Source organism: Fusarium solani (assembly GCF_023522795.1).
Source record: "Fusarium solani strain SB1 chromosome Unknown bctg00000004, whole genome shotgun sequence".
Classification (NCBI taxonomy): domain Eukaryota; kingdom Fungi; phylum Ascomycota; class Sordariomycetes; order Hypocreales; family Nectriaceae; genus Fusarium; species Fusarium solani.
In genome coordinates, this window is record NW_027072152.1 from 2,816,842 (window position 1) to 2,835,266 (window position 18,425).

Sequence of the window (18,425 nt, forward strand, 5' to 3'; positions counted from 1 at the left end):
TCTTGAAAGGAGGGTGCTTTTGATGCTGTCTTGATGTGTGATGTTGTTGTACAAGTGAAGGTTATGTGGCCAATCAAGTCTATAAGTTAAAGTGGATCATGGGTCAAGTCCGCTCAGGCCACGGCCAGATAGTGTGTTTTCTAGCCAATCATAGCTCTGAACAATGTGAGCACAGACCACCATGGGTCAGGTTCGCTCAAGGCCGTCCTGGGTTGTCTGTGAATTGCAACACTACAAGACTAAAACTGCTTTCTGTCAAGGTCAATATTTACCTAGAGGAGGTTGAGCAGATCATGGATTATCATCGGCCAGATTCAAGACCGGACGCCGGTTAGTCATTAACACAGGCTGTTCGAGAGACCGCTGAACCAGTATCCTCAGACTTTCAATTGGGGTGAATTCCAGACTTGTGATGCTACGCAATGAGACGGAGTGAAGAGCTGACCCATGCTCCACTGACAACAACCAATAAATCTCTCGATACAAATGGAGCATATCCTGGGTTCGCTCATTGTAATGGAGCACCTGAACAGTCTTGGCAGTGGGCACCTGTCGACTTGCCCATCTTGACTACTTTTCTAGACACTTGATTGGCTGCTACACCTTCTCACCTCGACCCAACCTGACCCCTGGTGGTCTGTGCTCAGTTTATGAGCCGAAACAGCCACTCCCGTTCCGTTTCTCAACATTATGTAATCAGGGCCAAAGCCCTCTCCACCAATTTTGCCCACCCCACCGGCAAAATCGCATCCCCAATTTCGCGGCTCCGGACTGACGACCAACCCTCACAAGCCCCAAACGTATTTTTCCCTTTCTCTCAGGCGCAGGATTCGACTTCTTTGCGTTGACACACGAAACACCACCAACCCAAAAACACCAACAACCCATTCACAATGGCTCCTCAGGCAGTACGTACATGACACCGCTTTGCTGTAAGGCCCTCTGCTGGAAAGGCGCGACCATGAGAGGATGAAACCCCTCGTTGTCGCGTTTCTTCAGCATGAGAGGCGCCTCGGAAATGCAGTAGGCTAAGGTCATCTTAACAGAAGAAGTCGGGCAAGGCCCAGAAGCAGACCAAGAAGGTACGCTCAAAACGATCCCGATCCCCTTGACATGCGCCGGGCGATAAACGATGACGGCGCGACGACCCGACGACGAATTCATGGATCGAAAATACTTTTGTCGAACCACACGAGACTAACATGTATCGCCTACAGTACATCATTGATGCTTCTCAGCCCGCCAGCGACAAGATCTTCGACGTCGCCGCCTTTGAGAAGTTCCTCCAGGACCGCATCAAGGTTGAGGGCCGCACCAACAACCTTGGCGACAACGTCGTTGTCCAGCAGCAGGGTGAGGGCAAGATCGAGATCATTGCCCACAACGACCTCTCTGGCCGCTACCTCAAGTACCTGTGCGTCCAACAGCTATACACATTCCACACCAGCCTACTGACAATCCCCCCAGGACCAAGAAGTTCCTCAAGAAGCAGCAGCTCCGTGACTGGCTCCGCGTCGTCTCCACCTCGCGGGGTGTCTACGAGCTCAAGTTCTTCAACGTCGTCAACGACGAGGCTGACGAGGACGACGAGTAAATGTCGAACCAAACCAAACCAAAGAAACCCGGTCAGCATTACAACGGCGCAGGAATGGGTTGGTGAATTGGGACAGGGAAATATAAAAAGTTTGAGGACTTGGCCAATAGAACCCCAGCCAATCTGTGTGGCACTCTTTGTGGTGTTTCAATTTCTTGTTGTCTCACGTCTGTTGTATGTGAATGAGTGATGCTGCTTTGATAAATGATCGCTTATGACCTGACATCTTCTTGTCAGGGGTATGTACATGTAATGTATGTGTAAACTCATGGCAACGCCCTCATGACACCCTCAAATGCAACCAACGCCATGGCATTCGCCGGGAACGCCCTCAGAAAGCACGGCACAAACCCCCTCCAGTAACCCTTCCATCCTGCCTCCCTATACACAGCCGCCGCGGCATCCTTCCACCGCGGGAACCTCCTAACTCCATCATTCAGGCCGCCGCCTAGGGGGTCTGTCATGATGCGCTGCTTGACCACGTCGCTCGGATAACTCGTCAGCCAGAAAGCTTGTGCACTCAATCCACCCGCCCAAAAGTTGACGGCTGGCGCGCTGAGGTTCGTCCGCTCCCTCAATATCCGCGAGAGAACATCGTAGCTGGCCCACCAGAAGAAGAAGAATGACCGGAAGAGCAGTGTCGCCGATAGCCCGTGGTATACGCCCTGAACCCCGTGGTACCGATAGATCTTGCGGAGACAGTCGATGGGTCCCGCGTACAGTCTGTCGGCCTTTTGAGCGGCGTACTGAATTTGCAGCCGGGCCTTGATGTGTTCAACTGGTGCCGCGATGAAGCTAACTGTCGAGCCCGCGGCGATGCCCGCGATGCCGTGTCCGTACGACGGAAGTGACGTCCTCCCTGTGGTTGACCCCGGTTGTACGTGAAAGACATGATCGGATAGAAGTCGGCGGTACACTGTCAATGAACCCAACATGACCGAGTCCATAAACATCCATCCCACTAACGGCGGTGATGCGCCCTTGTACAGCCCTCGGAAGCCCTCATTGCGGACTGTCTGAAGAACACACTGTAGAGGCCCTTTGAAGCGAGTCGGGTCTGTTGTCTGTAGCCGGACCTTGACTGTATCAAATGGATGTCCAACTAAACTCAATAAGTATATATACCTCTCATGAAAAACTCATAAAGCTGCTCATCTTACCTGTGAGCTTGGCTATGCCACTGAAGACGCCCGCCACAAAGCCCTTGTAGTGGTGCGCCTTGCTCTCCTGCTTCGGCACAGAAACTTCCGTCTCCTCCACGGCAACCTTCCCTCTCACGTCCGCGGCCATTGAATCTGAGCGACTCTTGAGCGAGTCCCTAAAAGATGAGATATCTCTCTCTGTCAGCGTCGATAATTTGAGCGATGCCGATAAAAGCCGATGGCGGGGCGTCTAATGACGTTGAGAGAAGAGAGCGTCCCAGGAGAAGAGAAGGCGACAAAGATAAAACAAAACACAAATACTAGCTGCCGGTGTATAGACAAGTCTAGAATATTATGAGAATCAACAGACACTGACGGATACCGCTGTTTGACGATGAACTGCACGTCGAGCCCTTTTTCATGGATTTTTTTGATATTGGCTCCCCGCCATTCGCTGACGCCCCAGTCTGGAGTAGTTCCGCACTAGTAGCCTTGCACCGACCTCGGAGCCCCGGAGTTATGCAAGTCTCCCCGGAGATCCACCTTTAGCCCCAGACTGGCTGCTCAAGTTGATCCACACTCTCAACACAGTCAACATCTACGGATATGTCTGGAGGTTGCTTCCATTTTGTAGGATATCACATTCAATGAAACAGAATCAGTTCATCATCAGAATCTCCCTTGTCAATTCAATCCCCTCCTCATTCGTCCCCCAATTACAACCCATGTGGTATCTATCACAAAACTACAGCTAAACCTATCTAACTTGAAGGGTGCCCAAGCACACATCAAACCCAACATACGCTCGCGAGATACCCTCATCTTCCTCCTATCCCCTTCCTTACATTGCCTTGCCTTTCCTTTCCTTTCCTTTCCTTGCTCGTAAAAAAATATCCAGTCCAAATGCCCCCGCGAAAAGCAATCGCTTTGCTGAAACCAGACAGCCAAGTCATGTCGTCGTCAAGAATTGAAGCAGAAGCCCCTTGATGCAAAATCCGATCGATGATCCTCCTCCTCCCATCGCTTTTCCCCTTCTTTTTTTTTCGTATTTTCCAACACCCAATATGCTTATCAGTCATTATGTGATCAGAGTTGCCCGCCTCTCCTTCGGCTGGTCATCCTCCTTCAGTCTATAGGCGAGTCTTTTCTTTGTAAAACCGTGCGTCTGACAGGCATGTCCTGTCAAACCCCAATATGTAGATTCAAAGGCTGTGTCGAGAAGTTCATAGTTGCTTCATTCTTGATTCGACAACAGCAGGGAAATGCGGTTCGGACAAAACCTTTAAAAGGTCTCTGTGTCATCCGTGTTGCGCGAGGTAACACTACCAAAGGTGTCTAGCCAAACAGTTAGTTGGAGCTCGTCACATCAGATGGCTGTTGGACATACCTCTCTTGCGTCGCTGCGCTTCTTGCTCAGGGCTCTTGGGGGTCATGGCTCGCGGCCCGCTAGGTCGTCGAGCGGGAGCTCCCAAAGCAGCGTTCAAGTTGCGGTTCTCGGGCTTGGGGCTGCTGGTGTAGTGACTGACATGAGTCCCGCTCATCGTCCCATACCCGCTCTCGTCGCTGGGGTGTGGCACAGGGCTGCTCTTGGCCAGCTGTGAAATGCGGGCGCCCCGCGGCGCGTTTGGGTTCGAAGGGCTGCCTGTGGGCTCAATGGGCTCCTTGGGAGGCCTAGGGGGGCCAGTTGGGGAGGTGGTCCAGTACTCTGGGTCCCGTGGTGCGCCTCCGGAAGACGCCATGCTGTATCTGTTGGGGTTCTGTCCCAGCTGGTTCAAGCTGGATACTGAGCCGCCCCAGTCTGCCGACCTAGGGGTCATGGGGACGTTGTACTCTTGAGCCGAGAACTCGAGGGCATTTCGGAAACGCTCAGTCTGGCCCTGTCTGGGTTGGGGGTGCTGCAGGTTCAGCGAGTTTCGGTGAACCTTGTACTTGGGAGCATCCCCGGGGGACATGGTTCGCTCACGCAGAGTGACCGCGGGGTTAGCTCCGCTGGCAGTGGGTGCTGCTGCGAGCTCCTGATCCGAGAGTCCCGTGTGAAGCCTGTCCTCGCCGTAGGCGTTGGTGCGGTATCCATCCTCGTCGTATGAGCCAAGGCTAGAGGCAGATCGCGAATGGGCAAAGTCGTCATACTTGTCTTTCTTGCCGCGGAAAGCCTTGCCCATGCTAGAGGCTGTGGTTCCTGACCATCGAGAAAACTTGGGCAGCCAGCTCGTTGAGCCACCAGACTTGTGCTTCTTCGACTTGTCTGTGCGAGGAGTGTTGTCGTTGCTCATGGGCTGAGCTCCTACTGGGGGCTGAGGAGGCGTCTCGAGAGGGACAGAGCTACCACGGAAGCCCGAGCGGCTTGGTGTCAAGACGTTGCTGTTGGTCCGCTCGGCAGCTGGGCTGGGGTGGTCGAACTCGTACTCACCCTCGTGCTCAGCGACGGTGCTGATGCGGTTGTCAGAGACCTTGCGATCACCTCCAAGTCGTGATCGTGACTGGGACAGAGAGAGGTGGCCTGACTGGCTGGGGGTAATGGTCGAGTTGCCTTCGGGCTCATAGCCTCGGTCCTGCTCATAGTGACCCTCAGGGTGCAGGTTATCGAACGAAGAGCCGCGTCCGCCTGTAGTAGAAACAGGCGGGGCTGTCTGAGTCTTGAGAACGTCCACTTCGCCGAGAATCTGAATAAGAATCTCCTCAATGCGCTTGAAATCACTAGTTCCCTTGTTGCTGAGGCCCTGGAGGGCACGCTTGAACAGGTTCTTCTTGGCAGCAGCCTCGTTGAGGGTGTCAAGCTGAGAACTGCTCTGGATTGAGCGAGGACCAGGGTAGGGGCGCGGGCCATTGATGGCCCTCTGGAGCTTCTCCGTGTTCTCAACACCAGCAAAGATGACATCGTCGCTGGTGTCCTGGACGAGGTTCTTCAGCTCGTTGAGAGAAGTTCGCATCTCCAGAGCAGAGTTCATGAGCAGAGCCACGATCTCGGTATCGCGAGCACTTCGCTGGGCATCACGGACCATGAGATGTTGCATAAGAGCGACAATGTCCTTGTTCTCAATGCGGTCAATTCCCTGGCCAGTAGCAGCATCGTAGAAGGGAGATGCCATGCCTTGGGACATGCCGCTGAGATGGCGAGCGTCCTTGGCCATAGGGGCATAAAGGGGTCGTCACCAAGGTGGGGAGATCCGGGAATAGACAGAGGCTTGACCTTGGGAGGGAGATCGGGAGTCCTGTTGTTGCCGTTGGACATGTATCCCTCGTCATACTTTTGGCCGAATCCAGGGCTTCCAGTATGGTAGGGGACGCCATACGAGGCATTGAGACCACGAGCACCGAGAAGGTTCTCGTTCAGAGCAGGGTTGGCAATCGGGCTGGCGTCCTCGTAAGGGTTCGTCACGAGAGTATCCCGCTTGCGGTCATCGGAAGATCGCCATTCATCATGGTCATGGCTGGGCTCGCGGCTATGACCGTGGCCGGCAGCCATTCCGGCGGCAGCGCCAAGAGCGGCCGCACCAGCAATCTCTGCAGCCCCTGGGCCGTGGCTGCTTGCCGCACTCTTGCTGCGGGCAGCCTCCTGTTGCTCGCCGACATTCAGTGGGGTAGGAGTGGCCCGGCCAGATGAGAGATGGCCTCGATCCTCGCCATCCAGGCGCTCTTGAACAACCGAGGGGTTGGTGTGAGCATCATCGTCAACGTAACCAATCTCGGGCATGGGGTCGTGGAAGTCGGGAACACCAGTTGCGCTCATCTTAGGGAGCTCCTCGTAGGACAGACGGTCGATGCTGTGGGCGGGTGTGTTGCGAGGCTCGTGACCCTCAAGAGTGCGCTCCTTAAAGGACTTGTTTCGGGCCACACCAGCGGGTTGGAACTCTCCCTGTGCAGATCCCTCGGCAGCCGCCTGCTTCTTGCCTTGAGCGGCCTTCAGGGCCAGAACAGCTCCAGATGTGATGGCCACCTCGGCAGCGGTGGGAGACTTGGGTCGGACAACCTTGCGGCCATGCTCATCGAGCTCATACTCAGTGAACTCTCGGGGTGATCTGTTGCGAGAAACAGCGCTGGGTGTAGCATGTCTGGAAGACTCGCTCTGGTTATCGGTGTATCGCTCACCAGGGCTCAATCCACGGCTGCTGTAAGTCCTTGACTGCTCGTCATAAGACAGTGTCGAATCTCGGCCACCGTTATAGTCGTTGTATGAGGCGCCGGTAAGGACAGACTGATCAAGCATCGAGCCGTCAACCAGGGAGGCCACGGCTGACTCGACTCCCAGAGGGGGTGGACAATGTTGGGGTTGGTGGCACCAACGCCTTGCACCGCCTGTCCAGATGTGACCTTCTCCAGCTCGCTGTCGTCGGTGTAAGTGGTGTTGCGGTTGTAACCCGAGTCGTCGGTATAGGTCGTGTTCCGGTAGTCCATGCCAGAGCTTCGAGGAGACATCTGCTCAAGCTCCCTAGCACGAATGGAGCTCAGAGAAGCAGTAGAACGACTGTTGCGGGGGTTCTCAGATCGTTCATAGTAGGCGTCACTAGTCGAGTGCATGCTCCTGGAGTTGCGAGGCTGGTGTTCACTGCCACCCTCGGTGTAGCCAGAGACGCTGGGAATCGGGCTCAGACCGCGGGCGCCTGCTTGATATGGCACATACTTCAGAGGTGGAGGGACGTCCTGAGTAGCAAAGTAGGAGTTGTCGTAACCCTCAAACTCGCCCACGTCAGAAATGTCGTCGCCATCATCCTCGCCGTACTGGTCACCATGGTCAATGGGAACCTTGTTTCCATACTCGTCAGTCTCATACTCGTCGATGTACTCCTTCTTCCCGCGCGGCAGAGCAGTCAGATCACCGTGAGAAACATTGGCATGCTGTGTCGATAGGGTGCTCTCGAGATTGGGAGATCGTGTTGGTGTTGGCGTATCAGAATCAGAACCGTCCACGTGAGAAACGTTTTGAAGAGGAGTAATCTCCTCGGTGGCTGAGTGAGGCCTGTCTGTGTCGGCGGAGCGAATGGAGGTCCTGGTCAGTTCCGTGCCGTTGATTTCGCTCATAAGAGGCATCGGGGGCACAGGAGCATCGTCATAGTCTCCAGAATATTGGTCACGTCCCATGCTTCGGCTACGGGCAGCCTCAGCCTTGCGACGCCTCCGCTCTCTCGGCTTCAGATCTGAAGCTTGGGACTTGTCATCCAGCAGGGAGGAGGCGGCAGTGACGGAGGAGGCAGCAGCGGCACCAATGGCAGCAGACTTGAGCAGGTCGCCGCTGCGCTTCGGTGTAACATGGTCGTCATACTGATCAACCGATTCATTGCTGATGAGAGAGCTGTCGTCGAGCTCATGACGGGCCTCCCTATTGCGGCCAGCCTTGATGTCGCTGCGCTGACCCGAGGACCGCCGGCGGTCTGGGGCAAACTCATCCCTTGATACAGACGTTCCAGACGACGTAAAGGAATCGCGGCGACCCTCTCTCTTGCTCTGCTCGCGCTTGAGCGCACTAAGCTCGGGCAGAATCAGGCGACGGATGGCGTCCTCCACCGTCTCCAGGAGCTTAGGATTGTTGATTGACGAGGCCTTGGAGGCGCCTGAGCGTGTGGAATGTGTCTCATACGTGCGGTGGCTCGGAGAGAGATTAGAGGATAAGACACTCGTGTCAGCACCTGACACAATGGATTCCTGATGGCTCTTGCTAGAGCGACGACGGGGGGATTTAAGTTCCTCGGCCGTCCGCTCAGTGACGCTGCTGGTTCTGCTCTTGGGTCGTCGCTTTCGTTCAGACGTCGACTTTTCCCTCGACTTTTCAGACGACGACACCTTTGACCGGTCTCTGTTTCGACTCTTGCGGCTCTTGATCTCGTCCACAGCGGCGGCTGCGAGTGCACCAGTGCCAACGGCGGATGATGACATGTCACGGGTTCCAGTAGGACTGTTCAAGCTGCCCTTGGCATCGCCGTCGAGGAAGCTGTCTGATGGGATGGCGGAGATTTCTGAGGGGTTGACGGTGTAGCTCTCTGAAGGAATCAACGGACTGGCAGGTCGCCGACGTCGGTGGCTCCGATCAATCTCAATATCGATTGGGTTCCTGGAGACATTGGACTCCTCGGTGGCAGAAGCATAGGAGCTCATACTGTTTCCGTCCTCGTCGTAGTCGAGGTGATGCAGGTCCAGAGGTATCCGTCGAGTCACGGAGGCGTTGCGAGTGCCCTTGGTCTCTGTGACTTGGAGATGGTGGTCGTTGCGGCCCCTCTTGGATGGTGTCAGGCGAACACGGACACTGGGACGACGCTCGCTGGCGGAGCCAGAGGCAGGCTTGCCTCCCTCAAAGTATTCGATGAGTAACGAGGTCTGTGATTTGCTGGCCTTGTGTCGGGTTGCGATGGTGACGGGAGTTCCGTCCTCGGGGATGGAGTATGAAGACTTGCCGTCGTCGGGCTTCACCTCATCCCCCGTCGTCAACTCGGTGGGCGTGGTGTTGGTAGTCTCGGTTTCGGTAGGGGCGGGGAGTGGGAGAGGTTTTCTCGAGGTGACGCCCATCGTTGATCTGGTGAGGTGATTGAGGTGGTAAAGTGTCGGGGCCCTTTTCTTCCCAGGCCTGCGATCCGGAGCGGATGCAGAATATCACCCAAGGGCCTTCTCAGGGTGGAAGGGGGCGCAGGGGGTTGTTGATTAATGGATTTGCGGTTCTCAATACATGCGGAATGTTTGACGGTCAAGAAATCGCAGGGCAAAAGTGTCTAAAGACGAAAGAGAGGTCAGCATTTCTCAAGCTAGGGCGAGTGACGGGCACGAGCAAAAGGCAACGGTGTAGGCCAATGGCGGAGAGCGATGAATCGCCACCAAGATGTGAATCGACTCATGAAGAGGGGGCGGACAGAGGGGAGTAGACTTACACAAGGACAGATAACCGTAGGAAAAATTAATCAAAACTCGACCTCGCACGTAGCAGTCGATAACTTACAATATCGCTCTCACTCTCGGAGGACCTGGCTGCGGAAGCCTTGGGGCGATTAATCGAGAGCGAAAGGGAAAGATTTGGGGAAGGGTTTCGGATGCGGCGTGGGCGCGGGCGGAGGGTGTGGGTGGGTGGGTGTCGCCTTGAACCGTCCTTGGGGACTTGGGGGGCGGGCCAACTCTTGCAACCGCAGCAACCAGCGCAATTTAGGTACAGCCCAGTCAGACGGACGGAAGCGAGCCGCAATCCAATGCAAATCCCAGCCCGAGTGAAATAAGGATTAAAATAAATAGTAGAGTAGTAATAAAAAAGAGCAAGCCTTGATTGGGAAAGTTCGAAAAAAGAGGGAAGCAATCAATTTAGGGTGCAGCAGACCCAAGTTTAACCGCCCTGACGGTGATGAGAAGAGAGGAGGTTGGTACTCGGTCCCAAGGTGGAAGTTTGGAGGCTGGGAAAAACGGGAACTGCAGATTGCGACGTCGTGCGTGGTTTTAGCAGCGGAGGAATAGGAGACAAGATTGAAAGGAAGCTGTCCGTTGTTCCGTCTTTACTTTAGTTTGCTGATGCTGCTGCTGCTGATGATGATGATGATGTCGTCGTGTCGATGACCGCTTCTAGGTTTGCCCGTCGTCTACTCCGTACAGTATTGTCAAGGAAGAGACGGGAAGCAGTTTGTCGAAAGACGGGACGCTCAATCTCGGCAGGCTTTGTTTATTCTCTTGAACAACCGACTCGAGTGATAAGTGGCTATCCATCTAGCTTCAGCTTTCTCGATTCCCTTGCTCCATCAAACTACAGCACGCACAGCAAAGCACAGCGCACACAGCACATCACAGCACAGCAGCATCCATGGAAAATGGATCTAGCGGCGGGGGAGGAAGCAATCGGGATGGGGGATTTTCTGGCCCTAGTGCGTTCTAGAGGGGGTGATGAGCTGGCGCTGCCGGAGCGCTGGTCCAATAGCGCCCGGCGGCCGGGGTCCCGTCCTCCGGATGTGCTAGCCCACGAGCCACCGAGGGCCAAGGAGCGCTACCGCCCGGCCGACCATGGTGGTTTCTCTGCCAATAGATGGCCGGTCGCCGACACGAGAAGGAACCCCAGAGGTGCAGCGCAGAAGCAGAACGTGCATCGCACATGCAGACGAGGCCTGACGGCGTTCGTTCGTTGAGACGGACGATGTGAGTGATGGATGGGACGAGCAAGCCTTTGGATGAGAGCAGCCTGTGAGTATGAGCTGCCGCCAGAATTCAAGCCGCAGTCAAAGTGTCTGCCGTTGCCATGGTGGTGACGGCCAAGCCAGCCCTCTCTATTCGACAGGAACAAGACAAGGTCGATGACCGTTGGGCTGCCATGCACAATAACTCGTGGATTCGTCCCATCAGTCTGCCTCGCTGCAGGGTTGACCCCAGACAGGTCAGAACTGATGGGCCCAGCCTCCAGGAAACCGACAGCTTTGTTTTTTTTCTTCTGAAAAGCGCTTCATCAACAAGAGCGCCTCTTTTGTCAGAAGAACGTCCGTCCTTCTTCAACACCCCGGTCAGTCAAATCTTTTGCCCGTCCTCGGTCCAGCGCCACGGCCCCAGAGTCCGGGACCCGAAAGAGGAAAAGCCTCGCTTCCCATGCCCATGGTGGCCCCGGGAGACGGAGCGGAGGCAAGAAATCACCTGAGTGAGCCTCAAATCCTTGCGCTCAGATCAAATGGGATCCATGACATCTGTGACAGTTGCTGCATGCGCTTTGGGCATGGGAAGACACACCCTGTCTTTTGCTTGTCACTCCCTGATGTTCAATTGGCGCCAGAACTGGGCTTCGCAATCACTCGATTAAAAATGGTTCTTTGAGTCGCCTCCAAGGGTCCGAAAAGGTTTTTCCTCCGAGTCCTCTACTGGAACCTTACAAGTGGATTGTAGGGCTGAAGGTCTCATCCACCTCGACTTTGCCAACTTTCGATGCTCCTATTGCTCTGTACTCCGTAGTTGGCACCATGAGTGTGATCTCATACTACATCGTCCCAAACAGTAACATACTACTCCGTATTGTCACAAGTACACAGGAAACTTCTGGAAACAGCAACATCCACAACATCCAACCTAGCGTGACGCCGACTATGCCAGTTCTCGAGCAGGTCAAGCTAACAAAGAACCTAGTCCTGTCTGGAGTTCGTCCACTTGCTCTCTTCAAGTTGTCAAACCCGATTCTCTCATGTTCGCATAGAGAGTAAAAAACTCAATTAGTCGGTCTGAGCCCACATTCGGGTTCAACCTCCTCCTTTTCGTATCGTTGGCAGGCACAAGGGGCTTGGCAACACGTCAATCAATCATGGATCAGCCCTTACTTGAGAGTGACACGGTCAAAAAAGAAAAGCCGGCCAGCCTCCCGCATTATTTCTTCCCCCGGCACTGACTATGGCTCGTCTGGTAGTTTAATCTCCGTTCAACACTCAACAAAGTGAGGCTTACTATTAACTATTACAGCCTCGGGTTGCGAGATGCGATTTTTCACAACTCTGCCAAAAACTCAGAGATGGGTCCTCTTTCCCCCCAGTCAGACAGAGGGTGGAAGCATACCACGGCACCATGCGAGACACACCCCAAGACATGGGACATCCCTGGAGTCCCGCCTCTGAGACAACAGCCGTTCTGCCTGTCTCACCTCGAAGCAAGCAGTGAGCGAGCATCCACGGGTATTTTTTTCAGCTCTCTGACGCTGAGGCGTCTCTATCTGCAGGAGCAGCATCGTCCCTCCGCGTATGCCCGGCAGCAGCAGAGTGAGGGAGGCCTCTGTTTCAAACACACCGCTACAAGTCGGTAGCCTGTAAAGATGTCGATTCGAGAGTCGAGTGGTGAGACTTTCGTCATGGGTTGAAAGTACAGATCAGGTCCTATGAGCTCACACACCCTGGCTTCTAACTACCGCGGCCTTTACTGCGACCCTGGACAGTTCACACTCTCTTTTGCCGTGTTTAGTCGGTTTACTGCAAGGGTCCTTCAAATACTTCACAAGCTCAAACAGCTCCGTCAACATGTCTCTAGCCGATGCTTCATTGTATCTCAAGTCGCACCGGCGATCTCGTACAACTCCCTTTACCCGATGCCTTGATTCAGGCCGAAAACCGAGCAGATTGTCCATTTCCGTACCCTCTTGCTTGTTCGAGTCATGCCGCAAGAGTTCCGAAAGCCCTTGCATTATGGATACACTACATCACGTCTGTACCAGGCAGAATGCCGTTTTCGGTGTACATCCAAAACTTGGCCCACAAGGCCATATTCACATTAATCAGACTATTCATATACTTTGCACATCGCAAGTGCTCTATCAAGATCCGTTAACCCATAAAGCATCAATCAGATATCATCAAAACGCTGTCCAGCCCAAACACCAAACAAGAGGTATCCAAAAGCAGAACCACCCAAAACAAAAAGACCCATATTGGTATCATAAAAGGCATTACTCTCCCCTCCGACTATCCCTCGTCACAGCCGGTCCCGGCACGGCAGGATACTCAGGCGGACTACCTCCAGCTTCCAGATCCCGCAGCTCCACGGGATCCTGCCTCTCCTTCTTGCCGTCGTACGGCGGCGGCGCCTCTCCCAGTTCGTTGAGACCCTCTTGGGATCTTGTTCCGGCCCATGGCCCGCGGCGGCCATTCCCCCGGGTTCCGCTTGCGCCGAACAGACGTCCCGGAGGAGGGCCTAGCACGCGGGGCCCTTGTCCGGTCCATTGCTGTTGACGGCGGCGGCGGCGTCGGCGCACTTGGATAAGGGTTGCGATGCAGCCGATTATGATGATGACGGCTAGGGGAATGATTACCCAGGCAAAGGGCTTATCGGTGATGGAGAAGTCGTCGTCGTTGCTGTCGTTTGACGACATTTTGTGTGTAGGTGATGATTCGTATGGTGTTCACTCGGCCAAGTTATCCAAGACAGGTAGGCGGTTTTAATGATTCAACAGCCGGTGATAAGCTTATAAAGTGTAGAAGCTCTTGAGGCCTCGTGATCGTGTGATGTCTCAGTGATATGTAGATAAGATGCCCTCTCACAAAGTTCCTTGTCGTCTGCACGATGAATATCAAAGAATCAGGAAGAGGAGCAGTAAAAGCGGGATGAGTAAAAACGTAAGAGACTTGCGTAGCTTCACGTCATCGGCTGTTCACGACATCAAGGTTTGGGTGGGCAGCGGTCCATTTGTAGTTGTTGCGTCCTTTTCGCCTCCCCCTTAGTTAAGAAAGCCGGCCGACCCGTTGTGTGACTTCATATTCGTGGCTTGGATCTTTGGGATGTGTTGGTGGACGCGAATCGGGTTCTGCGGCATGCAACTGTAGCGCGGGGGGAGAGATGATTGTCACCTGTCATTGACCTGGAAGCGTAACGGCGCAAGGCACAAGGTTTAGAGCAGTTCAGGTTTGTTCTGCACGTATTTGTCATACATGATTCTGTTAATCCAGCACGCCAGATCAGTCACAAGACACTATCATCAATACCTGGACCTTCAGAGACATCGGGCATCTTCCAGGCCGTCGTGTTCGACCGTCTTCTCTCGAGAGTGGCTTGTCGAGGCGCAGGCGCTGACGAGAAGCTGTTATCACGAGGAATGTGACTTGATTCCTCATTCTGGGGAATCTGGAAGGCTTCTCCGCTGCCGCTAGCGCTGAGTTGAACCTGGTCCGTGCGTATTCAAGGCTCCAGCTCCGGGCTCCACCAAACTCTCGACGTGAACGGAGTGGGTTCAGCGTATTTCAACTCTTCTCGACGCTGCGAATACGCCTCCTCCATACGACCCCAAACCAACCCAGACGCCGACCTACGCCTTTTTGCACCGCCGACTACAACCCATCATGCCTCGCGCGATCAGAGGTACGGTACATTCACGTAATAGGCTTTCTACTGCCCCCCAAGCTAACCAACACCCCTTGCGATTCCAGGCGTTCTTATCGAATGCGACCCTTCGATCAAGTCCATCATTGTTAGCATCGACAGCACGAACCACGATTACATCATTGAGGATCTGGACGATGAACGCGTCGTAGTGAAGGAGAACATGGTTTCCATGCTCAAGGCAAAACTAGAAGATGTGCGTCTACCTACAAAGCCTCAGCCCAGCGCCAACGACTCTGGCTTAGAGCAGGCTGCGCCTTGCTGGTGATCATCTTTATCTAACATACACACAGCGTCTCAAGGAGAACCTCCCGCCCGAGGAAGAGTCCGGCTCCGAGTAGTCGTCGAACACGGACGACGACGATCTAGCCAAGCGCTAGCAACACGATACCTCTACAAGACCACAATCTTCTACAGCTTCTCAAATCTCGGTTTCGTCTTCTTCAGCCCACTCATCAGCGCCTGCGAAAAGTCCTTGCTCTGCACAGCCGCCGCATTCCACACCTTTGTGTACCGCAGACTCTCATCAACGCTGTGATCGCGCCCGTAGTTCAGCAACTCCTTCGTCCCCTGCACCGCGACCGGGCTCTTGCTCGCCAGCGTCGCCGCCAGAGCCGCCCCGGCTTGCACAGCCGCCTCCTTGCCCTCGTGAACCTGGCTCACGAAGCCCACCGACAGAGCCTCCTGCGCTGAAAAGTCCCGCGCCGTGAGGCACACGTCCTTGACCCACGACGTCGAGCCCACGAGCTTGGGCAGCCTCGCCAGGGTGCCGATATCTGCGGCCAGGCCGATGTCAACCTCCTTGACGGCGAACCGTGTGTTGGAAGCGCAAATGCGGATGTCGGCGCAGCAGGCAATGTCGATGGCGAGGCCAATGGATATACCATGAACGACACAGATTACAGCTGTAGAAGAACAAAACCACATCATCAGTATTCGTCTCAACTCTAACATAACGTGATACTTACGCTTCTCGCACTTTTCCATAGCGCTAATAGATGCCTGAAACTCCTCAATGTGACTCCTCAGTGCCTTTGCCTTTCTCGCAACATCCTGCTCTCCCCCGCTGAGGATGCCGTCTGAAGTAGCCGCCTGCACATCCAAGCCCGCGGTGAAAGCGCGGTCGCCTGCGCCGCTGAGAACGACGGCGCGCACTTCAGCATCGTGGCTAAGCTGCTCAAAGACGCGCCCAAACTCGAGCCACACTGCCTGCGAAAAGGCGTTGAGCTTGCGCGGGCGGTTAATCTCGACGTGGGCGACAAAGGGCGCCGGCGAGCTAACGAGCATGTGCTCATATGAGGCGTAGGCGGGAAGGGGGCTATTGGACGACATGATGAACTGGAGGCGTCTCTGCAGCAGTTTGAATAAAGATGATGATGAGACGACAGAGTATAGATGTAATTGAGAAAGGACAATTCGGGGTTTTACTACATGTCAGACAGACTTGACTCTCAGGCGGGCATGTAAGTTAACTAAGTGGCGGATGGGACCAGCTTGAAGATGCCGAGGCTCGTTTCCCCGGACCGAAACTAACCCCCGACCTGATGGCTCCGGGGCCCAAGCTGGCTCACATGCTCTGTTGATCAACATCGGTCCTGTCCTATCAACTTCCATCATGACATGACACGCCGTTCTATCATGGGTCCATTACAATCACTCAGGCTCGGATAGCAAGGAAAGTCTATTCGATATCATTTTCAACTATAAAAACAAAAGGCAACTATGGCCCAGACAGCATTATAATCATTTCCCGGCTGTCTACCCTTCCTGGGCTAGACGCCAATGCTCCCGTGGAAAAAAAAAGACGAACCCGACGTGTCCAGCGCATCTAGTCCAGCGCGTCCCTCCACAGCATTCATGTTGCTGTGCCTGTCATGAATCACAATGGGGGCCTGGCCTATGGCGTTTGCGGCAAATCCCAAAGACTAAAGCAAGAAAGACAAAATGAAGAAGTGGTCCTCTCTCTCGTTTACAGGAGAAGGGTTCCGAACAGAGTGAAGAGGGTGGCGGCGCCAGTGATGTAGAGAGGAGCCAGGTCCAGAGTGGAAGCGGCGCTGTCGTCGTCGTCGTCCGAAGACTCGGAACCACTGCTGGTAGAAGTGGACTTGCCAGCGCTGACACTGGCGGTCGCGGTACCGCTGTCGACCTCAAAGTGGGAACCCTCGCCGTCGTTGCCATCGAAGCCGGGTCCCTTGCCAGCACCGTTGGTAAAGTACTTCTTGGCCTGCGAGGGCATCTCGGGAACAAGGTCGGGGTCAACCTGCCAGACATCCTCCTTGGCGGGGCAGTCGACACCGTGCGTAGACTTGGCAGCGCCGCCAGAGCCGGTGGGCATGGGGTAGTTCTTAAGAGCCTCCTTCAAGAGCTTGTACTCGTCGGTGGTCTTGACGGTGTTGCCGCTGATCTTGACGATACCGAAGTCGTTGTCCTCGTACGAGTACTCGTACATGAGACCACCAGAGTAGACACCGGTCATCTCGTCGCTCATCAGGGCCTCGAGCTCCTCAAACTTACGAGGACGGTTCTTGATGCAACCATACTCAGAGAGGCTAAGGAGGGGTTAGCAGAGAACAGGGGAAGTAAATGTGTGATGTTGAAACGTACAAGATGGGAAGACCGTAGTCAGTAAAGTTCTTGACCTTGACATCCCAGCCAGCGGTCTTGAAGTCACTGTTGCACCAAGAGTAGTCGTTGAAGGCGAAGAAGTCGGACCGCAGATCGTCGGAGCCGCAGTTGAAGTAGTGGGCAGTCTGCATTCGGTTCTGTGCGACATCGGCAGCTGAGTAACCGACAGGGACCTGGCGGAGCTTGCGGGCCTTCATGAATGCCCTCATATCACGAGTGACAGCCTTGACGTAGGGAGCGGACTTGTCGGTATCCTCCTCATCGTTGATGACCTCGTTACCCGAGAAGAAAGCGAGGGTGTTGTCGTACTGAGCAAACATCTCGACAGTGGCAAAGACGCTCTGGAGGTAGGCGGTGTTGTAAGAGGGACCGGGGTTGCCGCGGTTGATGGAGTACTTGGGGTTGTTGACATCCAGAACGAGGTAGATGCCAGCGTCGTTGAGCGCCTTCATGCACTCATCGTGGTCGGCCGTGTTGTCGACAGCGTAGACACGAATGACATTGACGCCAAGGTCCTTGAAGTTCTTAATATCGCGCTCGCAGACCTTGGTATCAGCCAAGGGGTCCTTGTTAGCGGAAGCACCGCCAGGCTGATAGTCAATGCCTCGAAGGTAGAATCGTTCATCGCCGGCCCAGAAAGCTGGGGTTTGCGTGTTAGCGGCATTCGGCTTCAGGGGTCACTGGCGCATCTGATGGGATCGTAGGGCTTACCGTTGCCCGAGACCGTGACGGTGGGGAGGGTTGCACGCTTGCTAGGAGGCTCCTTGAGGGTAGGGGTGGCCGAGACGGCGCCAATGGCCGCCAAGGCGGAAAGAAGAGCAGCGGTCTTCATTGTAGATGAATTGGACGGTAGCAGTTCAACGATTCAAGCGGGTGGTGTTGTCCAAGAAAGACGGTCGTTGGAGAAAGACGCGATCCGATCCGAGGGTGTAAACGAGGGGACTCGGGTGAGGGAAGGAGAATTACAGTCAAAGTAAAAAGAAAGATCCAACAACGAGGGAGTTGGAATGGCAACGAAGAAGGAAGACCGGACGAGAAGAACACAAACGTGCCAACAAGGAACCGGTGGAATGGATGGAGGGATGAAGTCGAATGGAGGGAGAAAGAAGGAGGGAAGGAGAGGAAAACGAGAGTGATGCGGAAGAGGCTGGAATGGGATTTAAAAACGGGCCAGAGCTGCTGAGCTGAGGGAGGGAGAGAGTGCTCCGACTGTACAGTACAGTACATGCAGCTAGAATAATACGACCGCGGCAGACAGTCAAACCCAAAACTCT

The 18,425-nt window shown here is 54.6% G+C and overlaps 7 protein-coding genes across 7 annotated transcripts; 2 read left to right on the top strand and 5 right to left on the bottom strand.

Annotated features, from left to right (window-relative positions):
- Positions 1–893: 893 nt before the first annotated feature.
- Positions 894–1,594, top strand: MRS44_007937 (60S ribosomal protein eL22; the record flags this gene model as incomplete). Its single annotated transcript, XM_046275943.2, has 4 exons — positions 894–908; positions 1,047–1,082; positions 1,218–1,414; positions 1,468–1,594. The coding sequence occupies 4 exons, from the start codon at positions 894–896 to the stop codon at positions 1,592–1,594; spliced, it is 375 nt and encodes a 124-aa protein (XP_046134048.1).
- Positions 1,595–1,860: 266 nt separating this feature from the next.
- Positions 1,861–2,884, bottom strand: MRS44_007938 (uncharacterized protein; the record flags this gene model as incomplete). Its single annotated transcript, XM_046280043.2, has 2 exons — positions 1,861–2,696; positions 2,755–2,884. 2 exons carry the CDS (start codon positions 2,882–2,884, stop codon positions 1,861–1,863), a joined length of 966 nt encoding a protein of 321 aa, XP_046134046.1.
- Positions 2,885–4,018: 1,134 nt separating this feature from the next.
- Positions 4,019–9,234, bottom strand: MRS44_007939 (uncharacterized protein; the record flags this gene model as incomplete). The annotated part of the gene is made up of 4 exons (XM_065620709.1): positions 4,019–4,071; positions 4,124–5,858; positions 5,927–6,885; positions 6,933–9,234. The coding sequence occupies 4 exons, from the start codon at positions 9,232–9,234 to the stop codon at positions 4,019–4,021; spliced, it is 5,049 nt and encodes a 1,682-aa protein (XP_065476781.1).
- Positions 9,235–13,099: 3,865 nt separating this feature from the next.
- On the bottom strand, positions 13,100–13,522 carry MRS44_007940 (uncharacterized protein; the record flags this gene model as incomplete). Its single annotated transcript, XM_046283538.2, has 1 exon — positions 13,100–13,522. The coding sequence occupies one exon, from the start codon at positions 13,520–13,522 to the stop codon at positions 13,100–13,102; it is 423 nt and encodes a 140-aa protein (XP_046134044.2).
- A 964-nt stretch (positions 13,523–14,486) lies between these two features.
- Positions 14,487–14,867, top strand: MRS44_007941 (uncharacterized protein; the record flags this gene model as incomplete). The annotated part of the gene is made up of 3 exons (XM_046281061.2): positions 14,487–14,505; positions 14,574–14,722; positions 14,820–14,867. 3 exons carry the CDS (start codon positions 14,487–14,489, stop codon positions 14,865–14,867), a joined length of 216 nt encoding a protein of 71 aa, XP_046134043.1.
- A 70-nt stretch (positions 14,868–14,937) lies between these two features.
- On the bottom strand, positions 14,938–15,858 carry MRS44_007942 (uncharacterized protein; the record flags this gene model as incomplete). Its single annotated transcript, XM_046269171.2, has 2 exons — positions 14,938–15,431; positions 15,495–15,858. The coding sequence occupies 2 exons, from the start codon at positions 15,856–15,858 to the stop codon at positions 14,938–14,940; spliced, it is 858 nt and encodes a 285-aa protein (XP_046134042.2).
- A 637-nt stretch (positions 15,859–16,495) lies between these two features.
- On the bottom strand, positions 16,496–17,983 carry MRS44_007943 (uncharacterized protein; the record flags this gene model as incomplete). Its single annotated transcript, XM_046270874.2, has 3 exons — positions 16,496–17,075; positions 17,131–17,791; positions 17,863–17,983. 3 exons carry the CDS (start codon positions 17,981–17,983, stop codon positions 16,496–16,498), a joined length of 1,362 nt encoding a protein of 453 aa, XP_046134041.2.
- Positions 17,984–18,425: the final 442 nt, after the last annotated feature.